The following is a 15,200-nucleotide window of genomic DNA, read 5'->3' on the forward strand; positions in this document are numbered from 1 at the left end:
ATGTGTAATACATGGAACATATGTATTATTAATATGTTACATTCATTAATATTTTAACAAACTGAACATTACAATTACATTTTTACATACCATCGAATAATGACATTGAACTGTCCTGCATAGTCTGTAGTAATGCACGAACACCTATAACACTGAAAATACGTATAACATTAGAATATGAATGTTTTTATTGTGTATACTTTTATATAGTCTTTTTAAGACTAACAATTAAAATTCAAATTTATATTAAAAAAAAAGGTATTAAAAACCAAATAAATACAGATGCACCAATTTTATCAACATTTTTTTTTGTTTTTTTAGAAATGTAATATCATTGCTTAATTCCTCATAAATTAAACTTGGTTGAGGTTATAATTAGATGTGTATTGTGAAAATGCAAAAATCACTACATGCAAGGAAATAGTAATGACATGTTAAGTCTTACAAAGGTATAACATTGTTGCTAAAATGATTCAACATATGTAATAGAGCTGCAGAAACGTGCATACTATACTAACATGCATATTTAAAACTTTAATGAAGTTTAAAAAAATAATAAAACTTACATTTGGCTAATATGTACTTTTTATTCTTTCTTTAAATTATATCTAATATATGAACAACAAAAGATAGAAGGTTTTTTTATGTCCTTAAAATCCTGTAAAGCAGTGATGTTTAATTTTCAAAGTATTTCTGTTTAATATTTAACATATTTAAAAATGATGCATAATCAAGTCTATTAAAGTACGTGTTTAATGTACATAAATAGTTTGTAAACAAAATTTAAACATAACTGCTCTTGGCCTGTGACTTCAGTTCATATATATATCATTCCAATATCTAATTATTTGCTATTTTTTCAAATAAAATTGAATCAAATATTAAAAATAATGATTGTATGTTACAAGAAAGTTCTATTTCACATATTAAAATATAAATCTAAAAATGTATTAACAAAATTAAGAGATTAAAAGACAAATTGAATTAACACTGATTTACATTCTGTACTTTCATTTAGTACATATTACAAAAATTACATACATGTTTATTGAAAATGTCTATTGCAATCCATATTGTTTGTTAACATTTAAATTTTTAATTGTTGGAATAAAAAAAAATGAAGAATCACTTACTGACGCCTTTTTCTCTTTGTGCTATATCATGTGAGGTGGATGGTTGGGGCTCTTCAGAGGTGTATTCGTGATTAAAAGGTTGATCCTCCTGTGCATCTACCTCCTCTTCCTCACGTCCCTCATCATGTTGCTCTAATGAGATAAATATACATGTATTAAAATTACTGAATTAAATATTAAAAAAATAAAATAAAAATACAAATAACAATAATATTATCTTACCTCTAAAATCCATAGTGTCTGAGGGAGCATCCAGGCCAACCACAACTGCATCACCCATCCTTGCATATAGCATTTGCTCAAATTCCATTAATTCTGCCCTATATCCGGGGCTTCCACCGGTTCCTTTAGCAGATTGCTTTTCTCTGCAAACCTTTTTCTCAATGTTTTTTCTAATATCGGTTACCCTCTTCCGACAGGCCCCCTTACATCCTTCAAAAAACTTCCTTCTGCAGAAACCGATTGACTGATTTAGGACCAAATTGCTCTCTTTCTCTGTGGGTTTACAGTTCTTGCTTGGTACCCAATAATTTCATTGTAATGTTCGATAACCAATTCGACCAAAATACAATTTTGACGATGAGTAAACATTATACTTCTCCCGCTTTTGGTCTTTACAGTTTGGGCAGTTGCCATTGTAAAATTGAGCTACTAAAGTGCGCAAAAAATTACTGAAGTTTGGATACAAAATAAACTTTGATTTATAACGGTTTCAAAACAATGGCCTCTATTTATCAAGCTGTCTACTTACCTGCATTCGACGGCCCCAATACGCTCGCCTAAGATCGCCTAACATTGCCGCCGCGGACCTGAATACGTTCGCCAAATTTATCAAGAAAGCTGTCAAAAAGCTGCGCACCAAGTACGGTGCGATGAGCAGCGGACTGTTGTTAACTAACAGTCATCGATCTCGCTGCTCTTCGGCTTATTTGCAGCTTTCTTGCTACCCTGTCACTAAGCACCCACACTATACTATACAGTTTTACCCCCTAAACCGCTGCTCCCGGAGCCCCCCGCAACTAAATAAACATATTAACCCCTAAACCGCCGCTCCCGGAGCCCCCCGCAACTAAATAAACGTATTAACCCCTAAACCGCCACTCCCGGACCCCGGCGCAACTATAATAAATATATTAACCCCTAAACCGCCGCTCCCGGACCCCGCCGCCACCTGCATAAAGTTATTAACCCCTATCCTGCCGCTCCCGGACACCGCCGCCACCTACATAAAGTTATTAACCCCTATCCTGCTGATCCCGGAGCCCGCCGCAACTAAATAAAATGTTTAACCCCTAAACCTCCGCTCCTGGAGCCCGCCGCCACCTACATTATATATATTAACCCCTATCCTGCCCCCCCTACACCGCCGCCACTATAATAAAGTTATTAACCCCTAAACCTAAGTCTAACCCTAACTTAAATATAATTTAAATACATCTAAATAAATATTACTATTATTAACTAAATTATTCCTATTTAAAACTAAATACTTACCTATAAAATAAACCCTAAAATAGCTACAATATAATTAATAGTTACATTGTAGCTATCTTAGGGTTTATTTTTATTTTACAGGCAACTTTGTATTTATTTTAACTAGGTACAATAGTTATTAAATAGTTATTAACTATTTAATAACTACCTAGCTAAAATAAAGACAAATTTACCTGTAAAATAAAACCTAACCTAAGTTACAATTACACCTAACACTATCATTAAAATAATTACATAAATTAACTACAATTAAATAAAACTAATTACAATTAAATAAAATTAACTAAAGTACAAAAAAAAAAACCCTCTAAATTACAGAAAATAAAAAAAATTACAAGAATTTTAAACCAATTACACCTACTCTAATCCCCCTAATAAAATAAAAAAGCCCCTCAAAATAATAAAATTCCCTACCTTATACTAAATTACAAATAGCCCTTAAAAGGGCCTTTTGCGGGCATTGCCCCAAAGTAATCAGCTCTTTTACCTGAAAAAAAAATACAATACCCACCAACATTACAACCCACCACCCACACACCCAACCCTACTCTAAAACCCACCCAAACCCCCTTAAAAAAAAACTAACACTAACCCCGTGAAGATCACCCTACCTTGAGCCGTCTTCACCCAGCCAGGCACAAGTGGACTTCCAGAGGGGCAGAAGTCTTCATCCGATCCGGGCAGAAGAGGACATCCAGACCGGCAGAAGTCTTCATCCAGGCGGCATCTTCTATCTTCATCCATCCGGAGCGGAGCGGGTCCATCTTCAATCCATCCGACACGGAGCATTCTCTTCCATCGACGTCCTAACGAAGAATGAAGGTTCCTTTAAATGACGTCATCCAAGATGGTGTCCCTTGAATTCCGATTGGCTGATAGGATTCTATCAGCCAATCGGAATTAAGGTAGGAAAAATCCTATTGGCTGATCCAATCAGCCAATAGAATTGAGCTTGCATTCTATTGGCTGATTGGAACAGCCAATAGAATGCGAGCTCAATCAGATTAGGGGTTAATAAATTTAATATAGTTGCGGAAACATGGGGGGGGGGCAGATTAGGGGTTAATAAATATAATGTAGGTGTCGGCGATATTGGGGGCAGTAGATTAGGGGTTCATAAGTATAATGTAGGTGGCGGCAGTGTCCGGAGCGGCAGATTAGGGGTTAATAATATAATGTAGGTGTCAGCGATAGCGTGGGCGGCAGATTAGGGGTTAATAAGTGTAATATTAGGGGTGTTTAGACTCAGGGTTCATGTTAGGGTGTTAGGTGTAGACATAACTTTTATTACCCCATAGGAAACAATGGGGCTGCGTTAGGAGCTGAACGCTGCTTTTTTTTCAGCCAGCTCAGCCCCATTGTTTAATATGGGGAAATCGTGCACGAGTACGTTTAGCCAGCTCACCGCTGACTTAAGCAATACTGGTATTGAGGTGAGATGTGGAGCAAAATTTTGCTCTACGCTCACCTTTTTGCGGCTACCGCCGGGTTTAAAAAAACCTGTAATACCAGCGTTGTCTTAAGGGAGCGGTGGGGAAAAAAGGCTTGTTAGCAACGCACCCCTGTTACCGCAAAACTCGTAATCTAGGCGCTTGTAATTTGTTTATTATTTTCTGTAATTTAGTGTTTGTTTGTTTTTTGTACTTTAGATAATTTTATTTAATTGTAATTAATTGTATTTCATTTAGGTAATTAATTTAATTGTAGTGTAGTGTTAGGTATAATTGTAACTTAGGTTAGGTTTTATTTTACAGGCAAATATGTCTTTATTTTAACTAGGTAGTTATTAAATAGTTAATAACTAGTTAATAACTATTGTACCTAGTTAAAATAAATACAAAGTTGCCTGTAATATAAAAATAAACCATAAACTAGCTGCAATGTAACTATTAGTTATATTGTAGCTAGCTTAGGGTTTATTTTATAGTTAAGTATTTAGTTTTAAATAGGAATTATTTAGTTAATTGTAGTAATTTTATTTAGATTTATTTAAATTATATTTAAGTTAGGGGGGGTTAGGGTTAGACTTAGGTTTAGGGGTTAATATGTTTATTATAGTGGCAGCGACGTTGGTGGCAGCAGATTAGGGGTTAATAAATGTAGTTAGGTTGCGGCGACATTGGGGGCGGCAGATTAGGGGTTAATAAATATAATGTAGGTGTCGGCGATGTTGGGGGCAGCAGATTAGGGGTTCATAAGTATAATGTAGGTGGTGGCGGTGTCCGGAGCGGCATATTAGGGGGGTTAATAATATAATGTAGGTGTCGGCGATGTCGGGGGCGGCAGATTAGGGGTTAATAAGTGTAAGATTAGGGGTGTTTAGACTCGGGGTTCATGTTAGGGTGTTAGGTGTAAACATAAATGTATTTTCCCCATAGGAATCAATGGGGCTGCATTAAGGAATTTTACGCTACTTTTTTGCAGGTGTTAGGTTTTTTTTCAGCCGGCTCTCCCCGTTGATTCCTATGGGGAAATCGTGCACGAGCACGTTTTACCAGCTCACTGCTAATGTAAGCAGCGCTGGTATTGAGGTGAAAATTTGTGAATAATCACTAGAGGGCGCTATAGTACAATACGTGATAAAGGTAAAACCCAATAATGAAATGTCTGCTACAGTACAACTCCAAAAATCCGGACTGCTTGGGGATTTGCCTGGTCCGTATTTTCGGATTTTCCGGATTCTCAGACATTGCTGATAAAATACCTGTAAATAAAAAAGAAGATGTGCTAATGTTTTTTTATTATAAATAAATACTGTACAGATCACCTTGTTTATTAAAATAGAGTACTGCTCCTGCATATGTCCTTTCTGTTACAGGTATTTCTTCGGCACATGCTGAACTGCTTGTTCACGGAGCGCTAGCATCTACTGCGCCCGGTGAACCGCTTGTGGATGGAGCTTCTGCTGTGCCCAGTGTTTTCAGAGTGTTTCTCCTCTGCTTCTGTTTAGACCCCTTATCCACTTTAGGAAACATTGGTACAGTACACTACTGTACAATACAGTACTACAGTACAGTATACAGGTATAACGGTACTGTGCAGTGTAAAGATGGTAAATACCTGCACAGGTACCGGTCATGTATGGAAAACTGTAGTGCGCAGTTGTGGAGCTCAGATTTCTCACTGTCTTCACGTGCCATCGCTTGTTGCAGCTCTGAATGCCAATTTGCACATGCACAGTGAAAAACCAACACCCAGAAGTTGTAATCACTCCAGAGTCCGGATTCTCAGGTTGTCCAGATTTCTGGGGTTCGGATTTTTGGAGTTGTACTGTATAATGCAATGAATATCCAATTTCTAAAATATATACCAAATGGGGATAATATGTAGACCAAACACCCCTGGTATAGAATTAGTATGATATATAAATTAGTGACAGTATAATGACACCAAACATATGTGAGATATACTTATACAATAAAATTAATAAAAAGTAGCACCTGCCAACACATAACCTATGAAAGTTATGTATAATCAAAATAAAAACAGAAAGGTGCAAAGGACACCGGAGGGCGCTAATGAATCCTAAAATGACCATGTAATATATGATACATACAATACTTAAATAAATGATACAAAGCTAATAGTGATAATTAGAATGGAAAATGGCACCTCATTAAATGTTAATCAACACAGTATGAGAGTCCACTATGCGTGAGTTGAACAGACAGTCTGTTGGATCAATTATGAAGTCCAATATACTTTCAGCCGACCGCAACAGCCTCCAAATGGTCGCAGGAATGAATCCTCTCTTCAGATGAAGGCAGACGAATCTGTGTGGATTACAAATAGAGAAGGACGACCATTGTGTGCACCCACAGCCCAAAGTAGCCCACACATATAGCAACACTCTATTTCCAGGGTACTCACACTTTGGCCGAGCACACCAATGTGCTTGTGGACACAGACTGGCTATCAGAGCAAACCAGCTTGCTCTCTCCGGCAACACTCTCCCCACAGACGCCAGACAACAGCAGACTCACTGGATCTCCACAGCGGTTCGGTAATGAGCACCTTACTTGTTATGAATTGCGCCCTCCAGTGTCCTTTGCACCTTTCTGTTTTTATTTTGGTATTGAGGTGAGATGTGGAGCTAAATTTTGCTCTATGCTCACTTTTTTGCGGTTAATGCCGGGTTTGTAAAAACCCGTAATACCAGCGCTGTCTGTCAGTGAGCGGTGAGCATAAGCTGCTCGTAATTACCGCACCCCTGTTAACGCAAAACTCGTAATCTAGGCGTAAGGATTTATGCTCACCCTGCAAGCTCGGCCCATTTGGATAGGTTTATTTGGATAGTTTTAGTAGCAAAAATAGCTATTTACAATATATATTAAAGTGAAAGTGAATCCTAGCGTTTTTGAAACGCTATGATTTACCAGTGCAACAAAAAAGGGGACTTTCAGTCATGAAGTATAAAATACTTCATGCTGAAAGTTCCTTTATTTGTCTGCAGCATTCGCTGCTCTGAGCGCCTCAGGCCGCCCACAACAGAACGCTATTTTATCACTGAAGGGATTTTAGCCAATAACGTGCTAGCTATCCGGCATAATGCCAGCTGGCCCGCATGGCTATTGGTTTCATGATTGAAAGTCCCCTTTATTTGTTCCACGCAAGGATTTACTATCACTTAGACCAAAAGGAGCAATTTTCCCTCACATTTTTTTACTCTGCAGTCTCTAACTGAAACACATTAAGGGTAAACCAGTCGTACAGTACACTGTACCTTTAAAGGGACATTTAACACAACATTTTTCTTTCATGATTCAGACAGAGAATACAATTTTAAACAACATTCCAATTTACTTATTTTATCTAATTTGCTTCATTCTTTAGATATCCTTTGTTAAAGAAATAGCAATGCACATGGGTGAGCCAATCACATGAGGCAAATATGTGCAGCCACCAATCAGAAGCTACTGAACCTATCTAGATCTGCTTTTCAGGAATGAATATCAAGAAAATGAAGCAAATTAGATAACAGAAGTAAATTAGAAAGGTGTTTAAAATGGTATTCTCTATCTGAATCATGAAACAAAAAATGTGGGTTTAATGTCCCTTTAACTTCATTGAATCTTTAATTATATGTACAGCTTTAAACGTTAATAAAATGAAGGAAGCATATTTAGTAATTGATGTAAACAGCATGCCTAATATTTCTTAAGACATTCTGATTCACTTTTGGTCACTAGATGGCATTCTTGCTCTACAGTATTACTGTGATCAGATATATCAGTGATGAAAACGATCTAACCAATGGTTGCCACAGTATTTTAGAAGCTTTAAGGGTCGTAGATCAATATTTTAGAAGCCTCAAGGACCGTAAATAAATTTATGGGTACACAGAAATAATAATATATTTCCAAAAATGTCCAGTGGCACAGGCTCTGATTTAGGTAATGCTGTTCCCCCTAAGAGGGCTCTTGAGTTGTGCCCCTCACCAGAATTCTCCAAAGCAAGCATTTTTAGTTTCCCTTATTTCTGGGGCCACAAAACTATGCACAGATGATTAGTTTTCTTTCCCCTTAAAGGGACAGTCTACCATAGAATTGTTATTGTTTTAAAAGTTACATAATCCCTTTATTACCCATTCCCCAGTTTTGCATAACCAACACAGTTATATTAATGTACTTTTTACCTTTGTGATTACCTTGTATCTAGGAACCTTCTTCCAGCCCCCTGATCATATGACTGTGACTGTTTATTATCTATTGTCTTAAATTTAGCATTGTTTTGTGCTAGATCTTAAATAACCCCCTGTGCCTGAACACAGTGTTATCTATATGGCCCACGTGTACTTTCTGTCTCTTTGTGTTGAAAAGAGATTTAAAAAGCCTGTGATAAGAGGCAGCCCTCAAAGGCTTAGAAATTAGCATATGAGCCTACCTAGGTTTAGTTTAAACTATGAATACCAAGAGAAAAAAGCAAATTTGATGATAAAAGTAAATTGGAAAGTTGATTAAAATTAAAAGTCCTTTCTGAATAATGAAAGTTTAATTTATACTAGACTGTCCCTTTAAGGCGTTGCTAATGCAAAATGCAGAACACATCTGTCACTTTTCAAAAACTTGAAGTGTGCAAAATTTCAGATGTAACATACAAAATTTGGGTGAAAACTTGTAAACCCTTTAACCAATCAGGATGTCCAAAGATTTTTATACATAGGAGGGAATAAACCCCTTAGAAAAATGTGGTAAGAATTGAAAAGAAGGGAACATATTGCTGCTGGCAGAAGAATCAAGAGTTTTCAAATGGACTTCAGGACAGATAATATTTAGTATAATTCTTTTTTTTTAATATTGCCTTCCCCCATCCCCCACAATTTCATAGAATATTTGCAATGGAGGAAGGAATTGTGTGGGAGGGTGTGAATGAGGGGACCATATTGGGGAGTTTTTATTTGTGATTGCTTATTGTGATAAGGGAAGGGATTGTGTAGTGTGGGGCTTATTGATGGGGGTTAATGTGTAAGGTGCATTTGAAAGGGGAGTTTGCGTAGAGAAGAGGGTTACTTATCAGGAAATGGGGAAAGAAGGAGTTAAAGTGAATGTAAATTTTGATGCTAAAGTGCCCGGTTTTTAAAACTTCGATTAAAAACAGGGGCACTTTAATTCATCAAAATTTTCATTTTACTCCTGCTGTGAAAAAAAACTTACCTTTTAATCTTCACAGCAGCTCCAGCTTCCTCCTCCCGTTTCAAAGCCTCTTCCTGGGTCTAAAATGAGGCATCGGCTTCCTCCAATCACAGCAGTGAATCAGACACTGAATCCCCCGGGGGGGAAGCTGTGATTGGAGGATGACCTATCAATCATTTCTGACATCAGAAATGGCTTGTGAGACCGGAGCAAGCTGGAGCTGCTGTGAAGATTAAAAGGTAAGTTTTTTTCTCACAATAGGAGTGAAATGTAAATTTTGATGAATTAAAGTGCCCCTGTTTTTAATCAAAGTTTTAAAAACCGGGCACTTTAGCATCAAAATTTACATTCCCTTTAAAGCAACACAAACAATTTCTTTGTGTCTCTAAAAGAGGAAATGTTAAAATGGATTACAATTTTGTTTAAGAAAATAACAATTTTATGTTTTTATGCTTGGGAAGTAGGAGTTCTGCTATGAGCTAATGAGCCCTAGATAGCCAAAATGCAAATTATGTAACCTAAGCTTTCTTCACAATGCTGCAAATCACATTGCGGGTTTAGATCATTTGCAGCATTTTGAAGACTTCCTAGATTAGAAAGTTTACATTTGGCCTCTCCAGGGAGCACAGGACAAAGACAATATACACAAAAGTGAAAAGGTGTTTAAAGTCTCTTAAAGATCTAGTTGCGAAATCAAATATATCAGCTTTAACTTTTTGGAGTTTTCTGGTTTGGAGTTTTCCGGCCCTTTAAGAGCCATATAACGAGTGGCACGTTAACAGTTATGCACAACTGAAAATGGGTTTATCGTGGGTGTTTGTGCATGTCGAGTTTTTTGCTTGTATAATAAGTTGAAAGTAAACACGATTGCTTGGGTGCAATTAAAGTTAACGCACATCGGGATAGTGCATCCTCAGATCTCTGTTAACTGTTTTGCAAAACAATAAAGTGACACAAAACACACACATCTCTAAATATGTATATGTCTATATGTGTGTGCGCATACATTTATATATACACACAAACGTATAAACACATAAATACATATGTATACATACTGTATATAGACAAAAAAAAGAATAAAGAAACAATATATTAATGAAAACCATTAATACATTTGTTTAGCCCTTATTCTTTTAATGCAAAAACAGCAGCATCCCTATAAAATCGTTTCACAGCCCTACACTAATTAACCCCTTATGCACCCTTACAACCACCACAACCTAACCTGTTGAAGCTAAATAAAAAAGAACACCATTACACAAATGTACACAACTATTAAACTAAACTACAACAATTAAACAAATACTTAAACAAAGTAGCACAACTATTAAAATCAACTACTACTACAAAATAATCAAACTCTAAGACAATCTAACACAACAGCAAGAAATCACTACTACAAATTAAACATTACCACAAAAAAAGAACCCAACACAATAAACATTAAAAACCAAATAAACAACAGCAATTCAAAAGCACAATAAACAGCAAATATTTTATACTGAAGTCTTCATAAGATGTTATCTATAATCCAGGTGAAGAACCATCGGAAAAAAAACAGTGTTAAAAAATAAAAACCCACAAAGACATAAAAGGCTCCTCTTCTTTTCTTCATCAGATGTAATCCATAAGGTCAGCGGCGGAAGCAGTGGTCTACCGTGTCGGCGGCAGCAGTAGCAGTGGTTCTCCTTGGCGACAGCTCCTCCATGGTGGCAGTTCCTCCTCCTCCTGGAGCCTCTCTTCATGCTGCCGGCAGCACACTACATTTAGTCTGTCAGTTTACCACTTTTATAGGGTTACCCTGGCAGTTTTATTGGCTGATTTGTTAAAAAAAAAAATCAAATCAGCCAATAGAAATATTTCTATTGGCTAATTTGAAGATTCATACAAAATCAGCCAATAGAAGTGCCAGGGCACCCCTATAAAAGGAGTAAACTGACAGACTAAACTGAGTATGAGGTTGGACAGCATAATCAGAGGATCCAGGAAGAAGAGGAGCCAACACCTGCCCTCCATGTTAGATGCACCTTTTCAGCCACATCACTCTCGCCAGCTTTTCAGTGATGATCATTTCCAGCCTAGGGAGTATATTTAATGTACAGAGACATTAAGGCTACACAGGCATTATTTGAAGTATTCCTACACATAAACCATTTTTTTGTTTCAGCGAACGCACAGTCAATGTTGTATAGGAACACTTCAAATATAGCATCCTTTTTTTAAATATATCACCAGACCCATGGACTGCAAGACTGGCGAGGCCAGAAATGCCGTTTCTCATGGGTCTGACAATGTTTTGAATATCAGGGTCTATGACATAGGAGCAGCTATAAGTGTGAGCTACTCAGTTTTCATTTTAATCAGATTCCCCCCACACACACACACTAATAATGATTCACTCTGCTAGGCTCTAGATTTATTTGCCAGATATTTGTAAAAAAGACTTTTATACCTGGAGCTGATTCCAAGTGTACCAGATTTATTAATCTCTCAAGTCCTATATTTGAATTCTGATTGCACAATCACTTTACTCACTTATTGGAAAGGCAGAACAATGTACATTCATATTGCGCTAAGCCACTTATCCCTTAAGGGCTAATGCTATATCTCTAAACCTTTACTGACATGTCTCGTGAGACAGCTGGCAGCAGCTACAAAGAATTTAAAGAAGATAAATGTACCAGACAAGAAGGGATGGCAGTACAAACTGTTTATGCAGATGGACAAGATCTATGGAAGTGCAGAAACCAGATACAGTTCTGTTCACTGTGGGTTCTTAAAAAAGGACATAAAGAAGTGCATTAGAGTGTTTTCTATTGCACTATTGCTTGCCTATGCCATAGTCAGGGCCAGTGCTAGACTATTTTGTGCCCTAGGCAAGACTAGTTACTTGCGCCCCCCCCCCCTGGCCCCACACCATGCAAAAAAAAATTAAAAAAAATTAAAGCAACAAAACATAACTCTTTTAAATTTCTTTTAATTTTCATGAATAAGTGGCATAAGATGCCAAAAGCAACAATATTAAAGGCAAAATATAAAGTAACCAAATGTTAAATTGCCTATATTAACAAAAAATATATTTTAACTTTTTATTAAACAATAACTGAGTCTGTATTTTTCTTACAGCCAGTGAAACAAACAAAAAACCCCACAGATTTGTCAGAAAAAAAATTAAATTTCAGACACTTCAAAATCTCACTCTGCGTGCCTTTTCCTTTGCAAATTTTGTCACCATTTCAGCCAGATCAAGTGCTGCTGCCTGTGTATGTTCAATAGATATAGTTGCCAAGCCAACTAGTCTCTTTTCCAACATTGTAGAACGTATGTAACTTTTTATAAGTTTGAGCTTTGAGAAACTACGTTCACCACTTGCCACTGATACTGGAAGTGTGAGAAGGATCCTCAGAAACATTGGGCACGTTATCCAGAAGTTTATTTTGTAGTATGAAGAGAAGTACTTCTTGTGGCGGCATAGGCTTTGGAAGTCTTCGAGCTATTGCTTCAAGTTCACAACGCAGATCTTCAGCATCAATAACTTTGTTTCCATTATGCATCAATGACTTTTCCAAATTATTAGTCCTTAAGTAAATCTTCTGTTGATTTTTTCTTTATACTGTATATGTCATATAGAAAGCCAAATAGTGAATTACATTTCTGTAGCTGTTGGAATCTCTCTTCAATAGATTGTATGGCCATGTCTAAAACAGCATAGTAAAAACCTGTTTTGAATTTCTGCTTTGGATCTTGTGGTGCTTCTTCTCGGGCCTCATATTCAAACTGCAGTTTCTTTCTCCTGTTTCGAACTTGATCTTCTGTCTCAAAGTTTGGTACTATCTGTATCTCATTTGCAATCTCAGTAGCATCTGTCAAAACTTGTTGAAAACCCTTATCACACCTGCAGGTTATGAGATAATTCTTAGTCACTTGCAATTGTCTTGTAGCTGAATTTAAATCAGCTTCCTTATTTTGTAGTAGCTTGCTTGTAAGATTGACTTCAAAAAGGATGTCGCACCATGTAACGAGGGATACCACAAACTTGAATTTACTAACTGCATCAGCAAGGCCCTTGGCTTCAACTCGGGAAGTATTTCCAGATGGACCTGATAGGCTTGTATCCTCAAAAATCTCTATCAAAGCATCATATATATTACCAAGATGATATCTCAGTGGTTTCAAAGCATCAATCCGACTCTCCCATCTTGTTTCACTCAATGGCTTAACAGTTATGCCTAAGTCTGATATATGGCTAATTAGAACTTGCCAACGCTTAGTTGATGTAGAGAAATAATTATAAATCTGTTGAACTAACCCGAAGAAAGTAGTTGCTTCCAGACAACACCTAGCAGCATCATTGACTACCAAGTTTAAAAAATGTGCATTGCAGGGAACAAAAAATGCATGTGGGTTTAAGTCCAGTATTCTCTTTTGTGATCCATTTTGTTTGCCTTTCATGTTACTCCCATTGTGATACCCTTGACCACGGAGATTTTCAATTTGCAATTGAATTTGCTTCAGTTGTTCAAGAAGAGTTTCTGCTATAAAGGCACCTGTAGTCTCCTGTAGTGGAATAAATCCTAAGAAATGTTCTCTTATAGTAATACTTTCAGACTTATTATCTGCTGGTTTGCTTGCATCAACAAAAGGTACAATTATTGTAATTTGCTCAATATGAGTAACATCTGGTGTGCAGTCCAGAATAATTGAATAGTATTTAGCTGAAATAGTACTTGTTATAATTTTCTGCTTTATAGCACCGGCTAGAAGCTGTATAAGCTCATTCTGGATATCTTTTCCCAGGTAGTGAACCAATGTTTCTTGATCTTTGACCCTACGCAAATGTTCATTCATGATATGATCAAAAAAGGGCTAGATATTCCACAAACTTTAAAAAATTTTCATTGCCGGCAATATACAACTTGTCATTTGTACCACGGAATGCTAAGTTTTGCATGGCAAGAACTCTTACCAAAGCAATCAAGCGTTGCAAGACTTGTTGCCAATATTGTTCTTCTTGTCTAATTTTCTGCTGGTTAATCTGCTGGCATCAATTGTTTTTTCTTTACATAAGCGCAATTCAAGTTCACGCCAGGCTTGATAGTTTTCCAAATGGTCAGTATTCCTCTCATGTGAAGAAATAATTGCTCCAATGTTCTTCCAGTCTTTTGAACCTGTTTCTTGTAGGGATGATGCAACATTTCTTTTACTGATTAATTTACAGCAAAAACAAAAAACCATTCGCGACACACTTCTTCACCATTTGCCAGTCTCCTCTTGTAGTGTACAGGAGAAAATCGTCTGTTTTTTGAGTCTTTGGGAAAATCATGTGATACAACCTCCTGTGGTCCATGTTGAATTATAATCTGTCGTAGATCATCACTGCAAGAGTAGGGCCATTTAGCAGGGTCACTGTAATCCAAATCAGGCACAATATTGTTTTCTTTTGATGACTTTGCAGTGCTACTAGTCTCACTTTTATTGACATCTTTTTCTTCTGCGTTCTTTCTAGAAACATTTCCAAACTGTGAAACTTCAGTATGACTTGTAGTTGGAGCACAACATTCAGCTTCCCCAGTGGCAGGTTCTACAAGAGTACAGTCACATTCTTGTTCTTGATTAGCTTCCTGTGCATGAAGGTATCTAAAGAAGGACCCCTCTTGCTTTGCTTGCTCCTTAGCTTGTTCTGCCTTTCGTTTGCGGTACTGGGCTCCAGAAGGTATTTTTTTATCAGCCATAGCAAACTGAAGAAAATAAAAAACATCTGGTTCAGTAAAGATAGTTCAACTCTATGGTCCATCTTCGAAAATATAAAACTACTTATATATGTATATTACAATCAGAGAGATAAGTAACTATGCCACAATCTCCCCCAACTACACCCACATGGTCACCCCTATTTTTGCCTTTAAGCTGGGAAGTTGACCCCATTGTTTAAGGTTTT

The 15,200-nt window shown here is 36.9% G+C and overlaps 1 protein-coding gene across 1 annotated transcript; it reads right to left on the reverse strand.

Moving 5' to 3' along the window:
- Window positions 1–12,835: 12,835 nt before the first annotated feature.
- On the reverse strand, window positions 12,836–14,994 carry LOC128664396 (uncharacterized). Its single transcript, XM_053719227.1, has 3 exons — window positions 14,479–14,994; window positions 13,709–14,128; window positions 12,836–13,414 (listed from the first exon to the last, which is right to left on the reverse strand). The coding sequence occupies exons 1-3, from the start codon at window positions 14,992–14,994 to the stop codon at window positions 12,836–12,838; spliced, it is 1,515 nt and encodes a 504-aa protein (XP_053575202.1).
- Between the last annotated feature and the right edge of the window lie 206 nt (window positions 14,995–15,200).

Source organism: Bombina bombina, chromosome 6, assembly GCF_027579735.1.
Source record: "Bombina bombina isolate aBomBom1 chromosome 6, aBomBom1.pri, whole genome shotgun sequence".
In the NCBI taxonomy this organism is placed as follows: domain Eukaryota; kingdom Metazoa; phylum Chordata; class Amphibia; order Anura; family Bombinatoridae; genus Bombina; species Bombina bombina.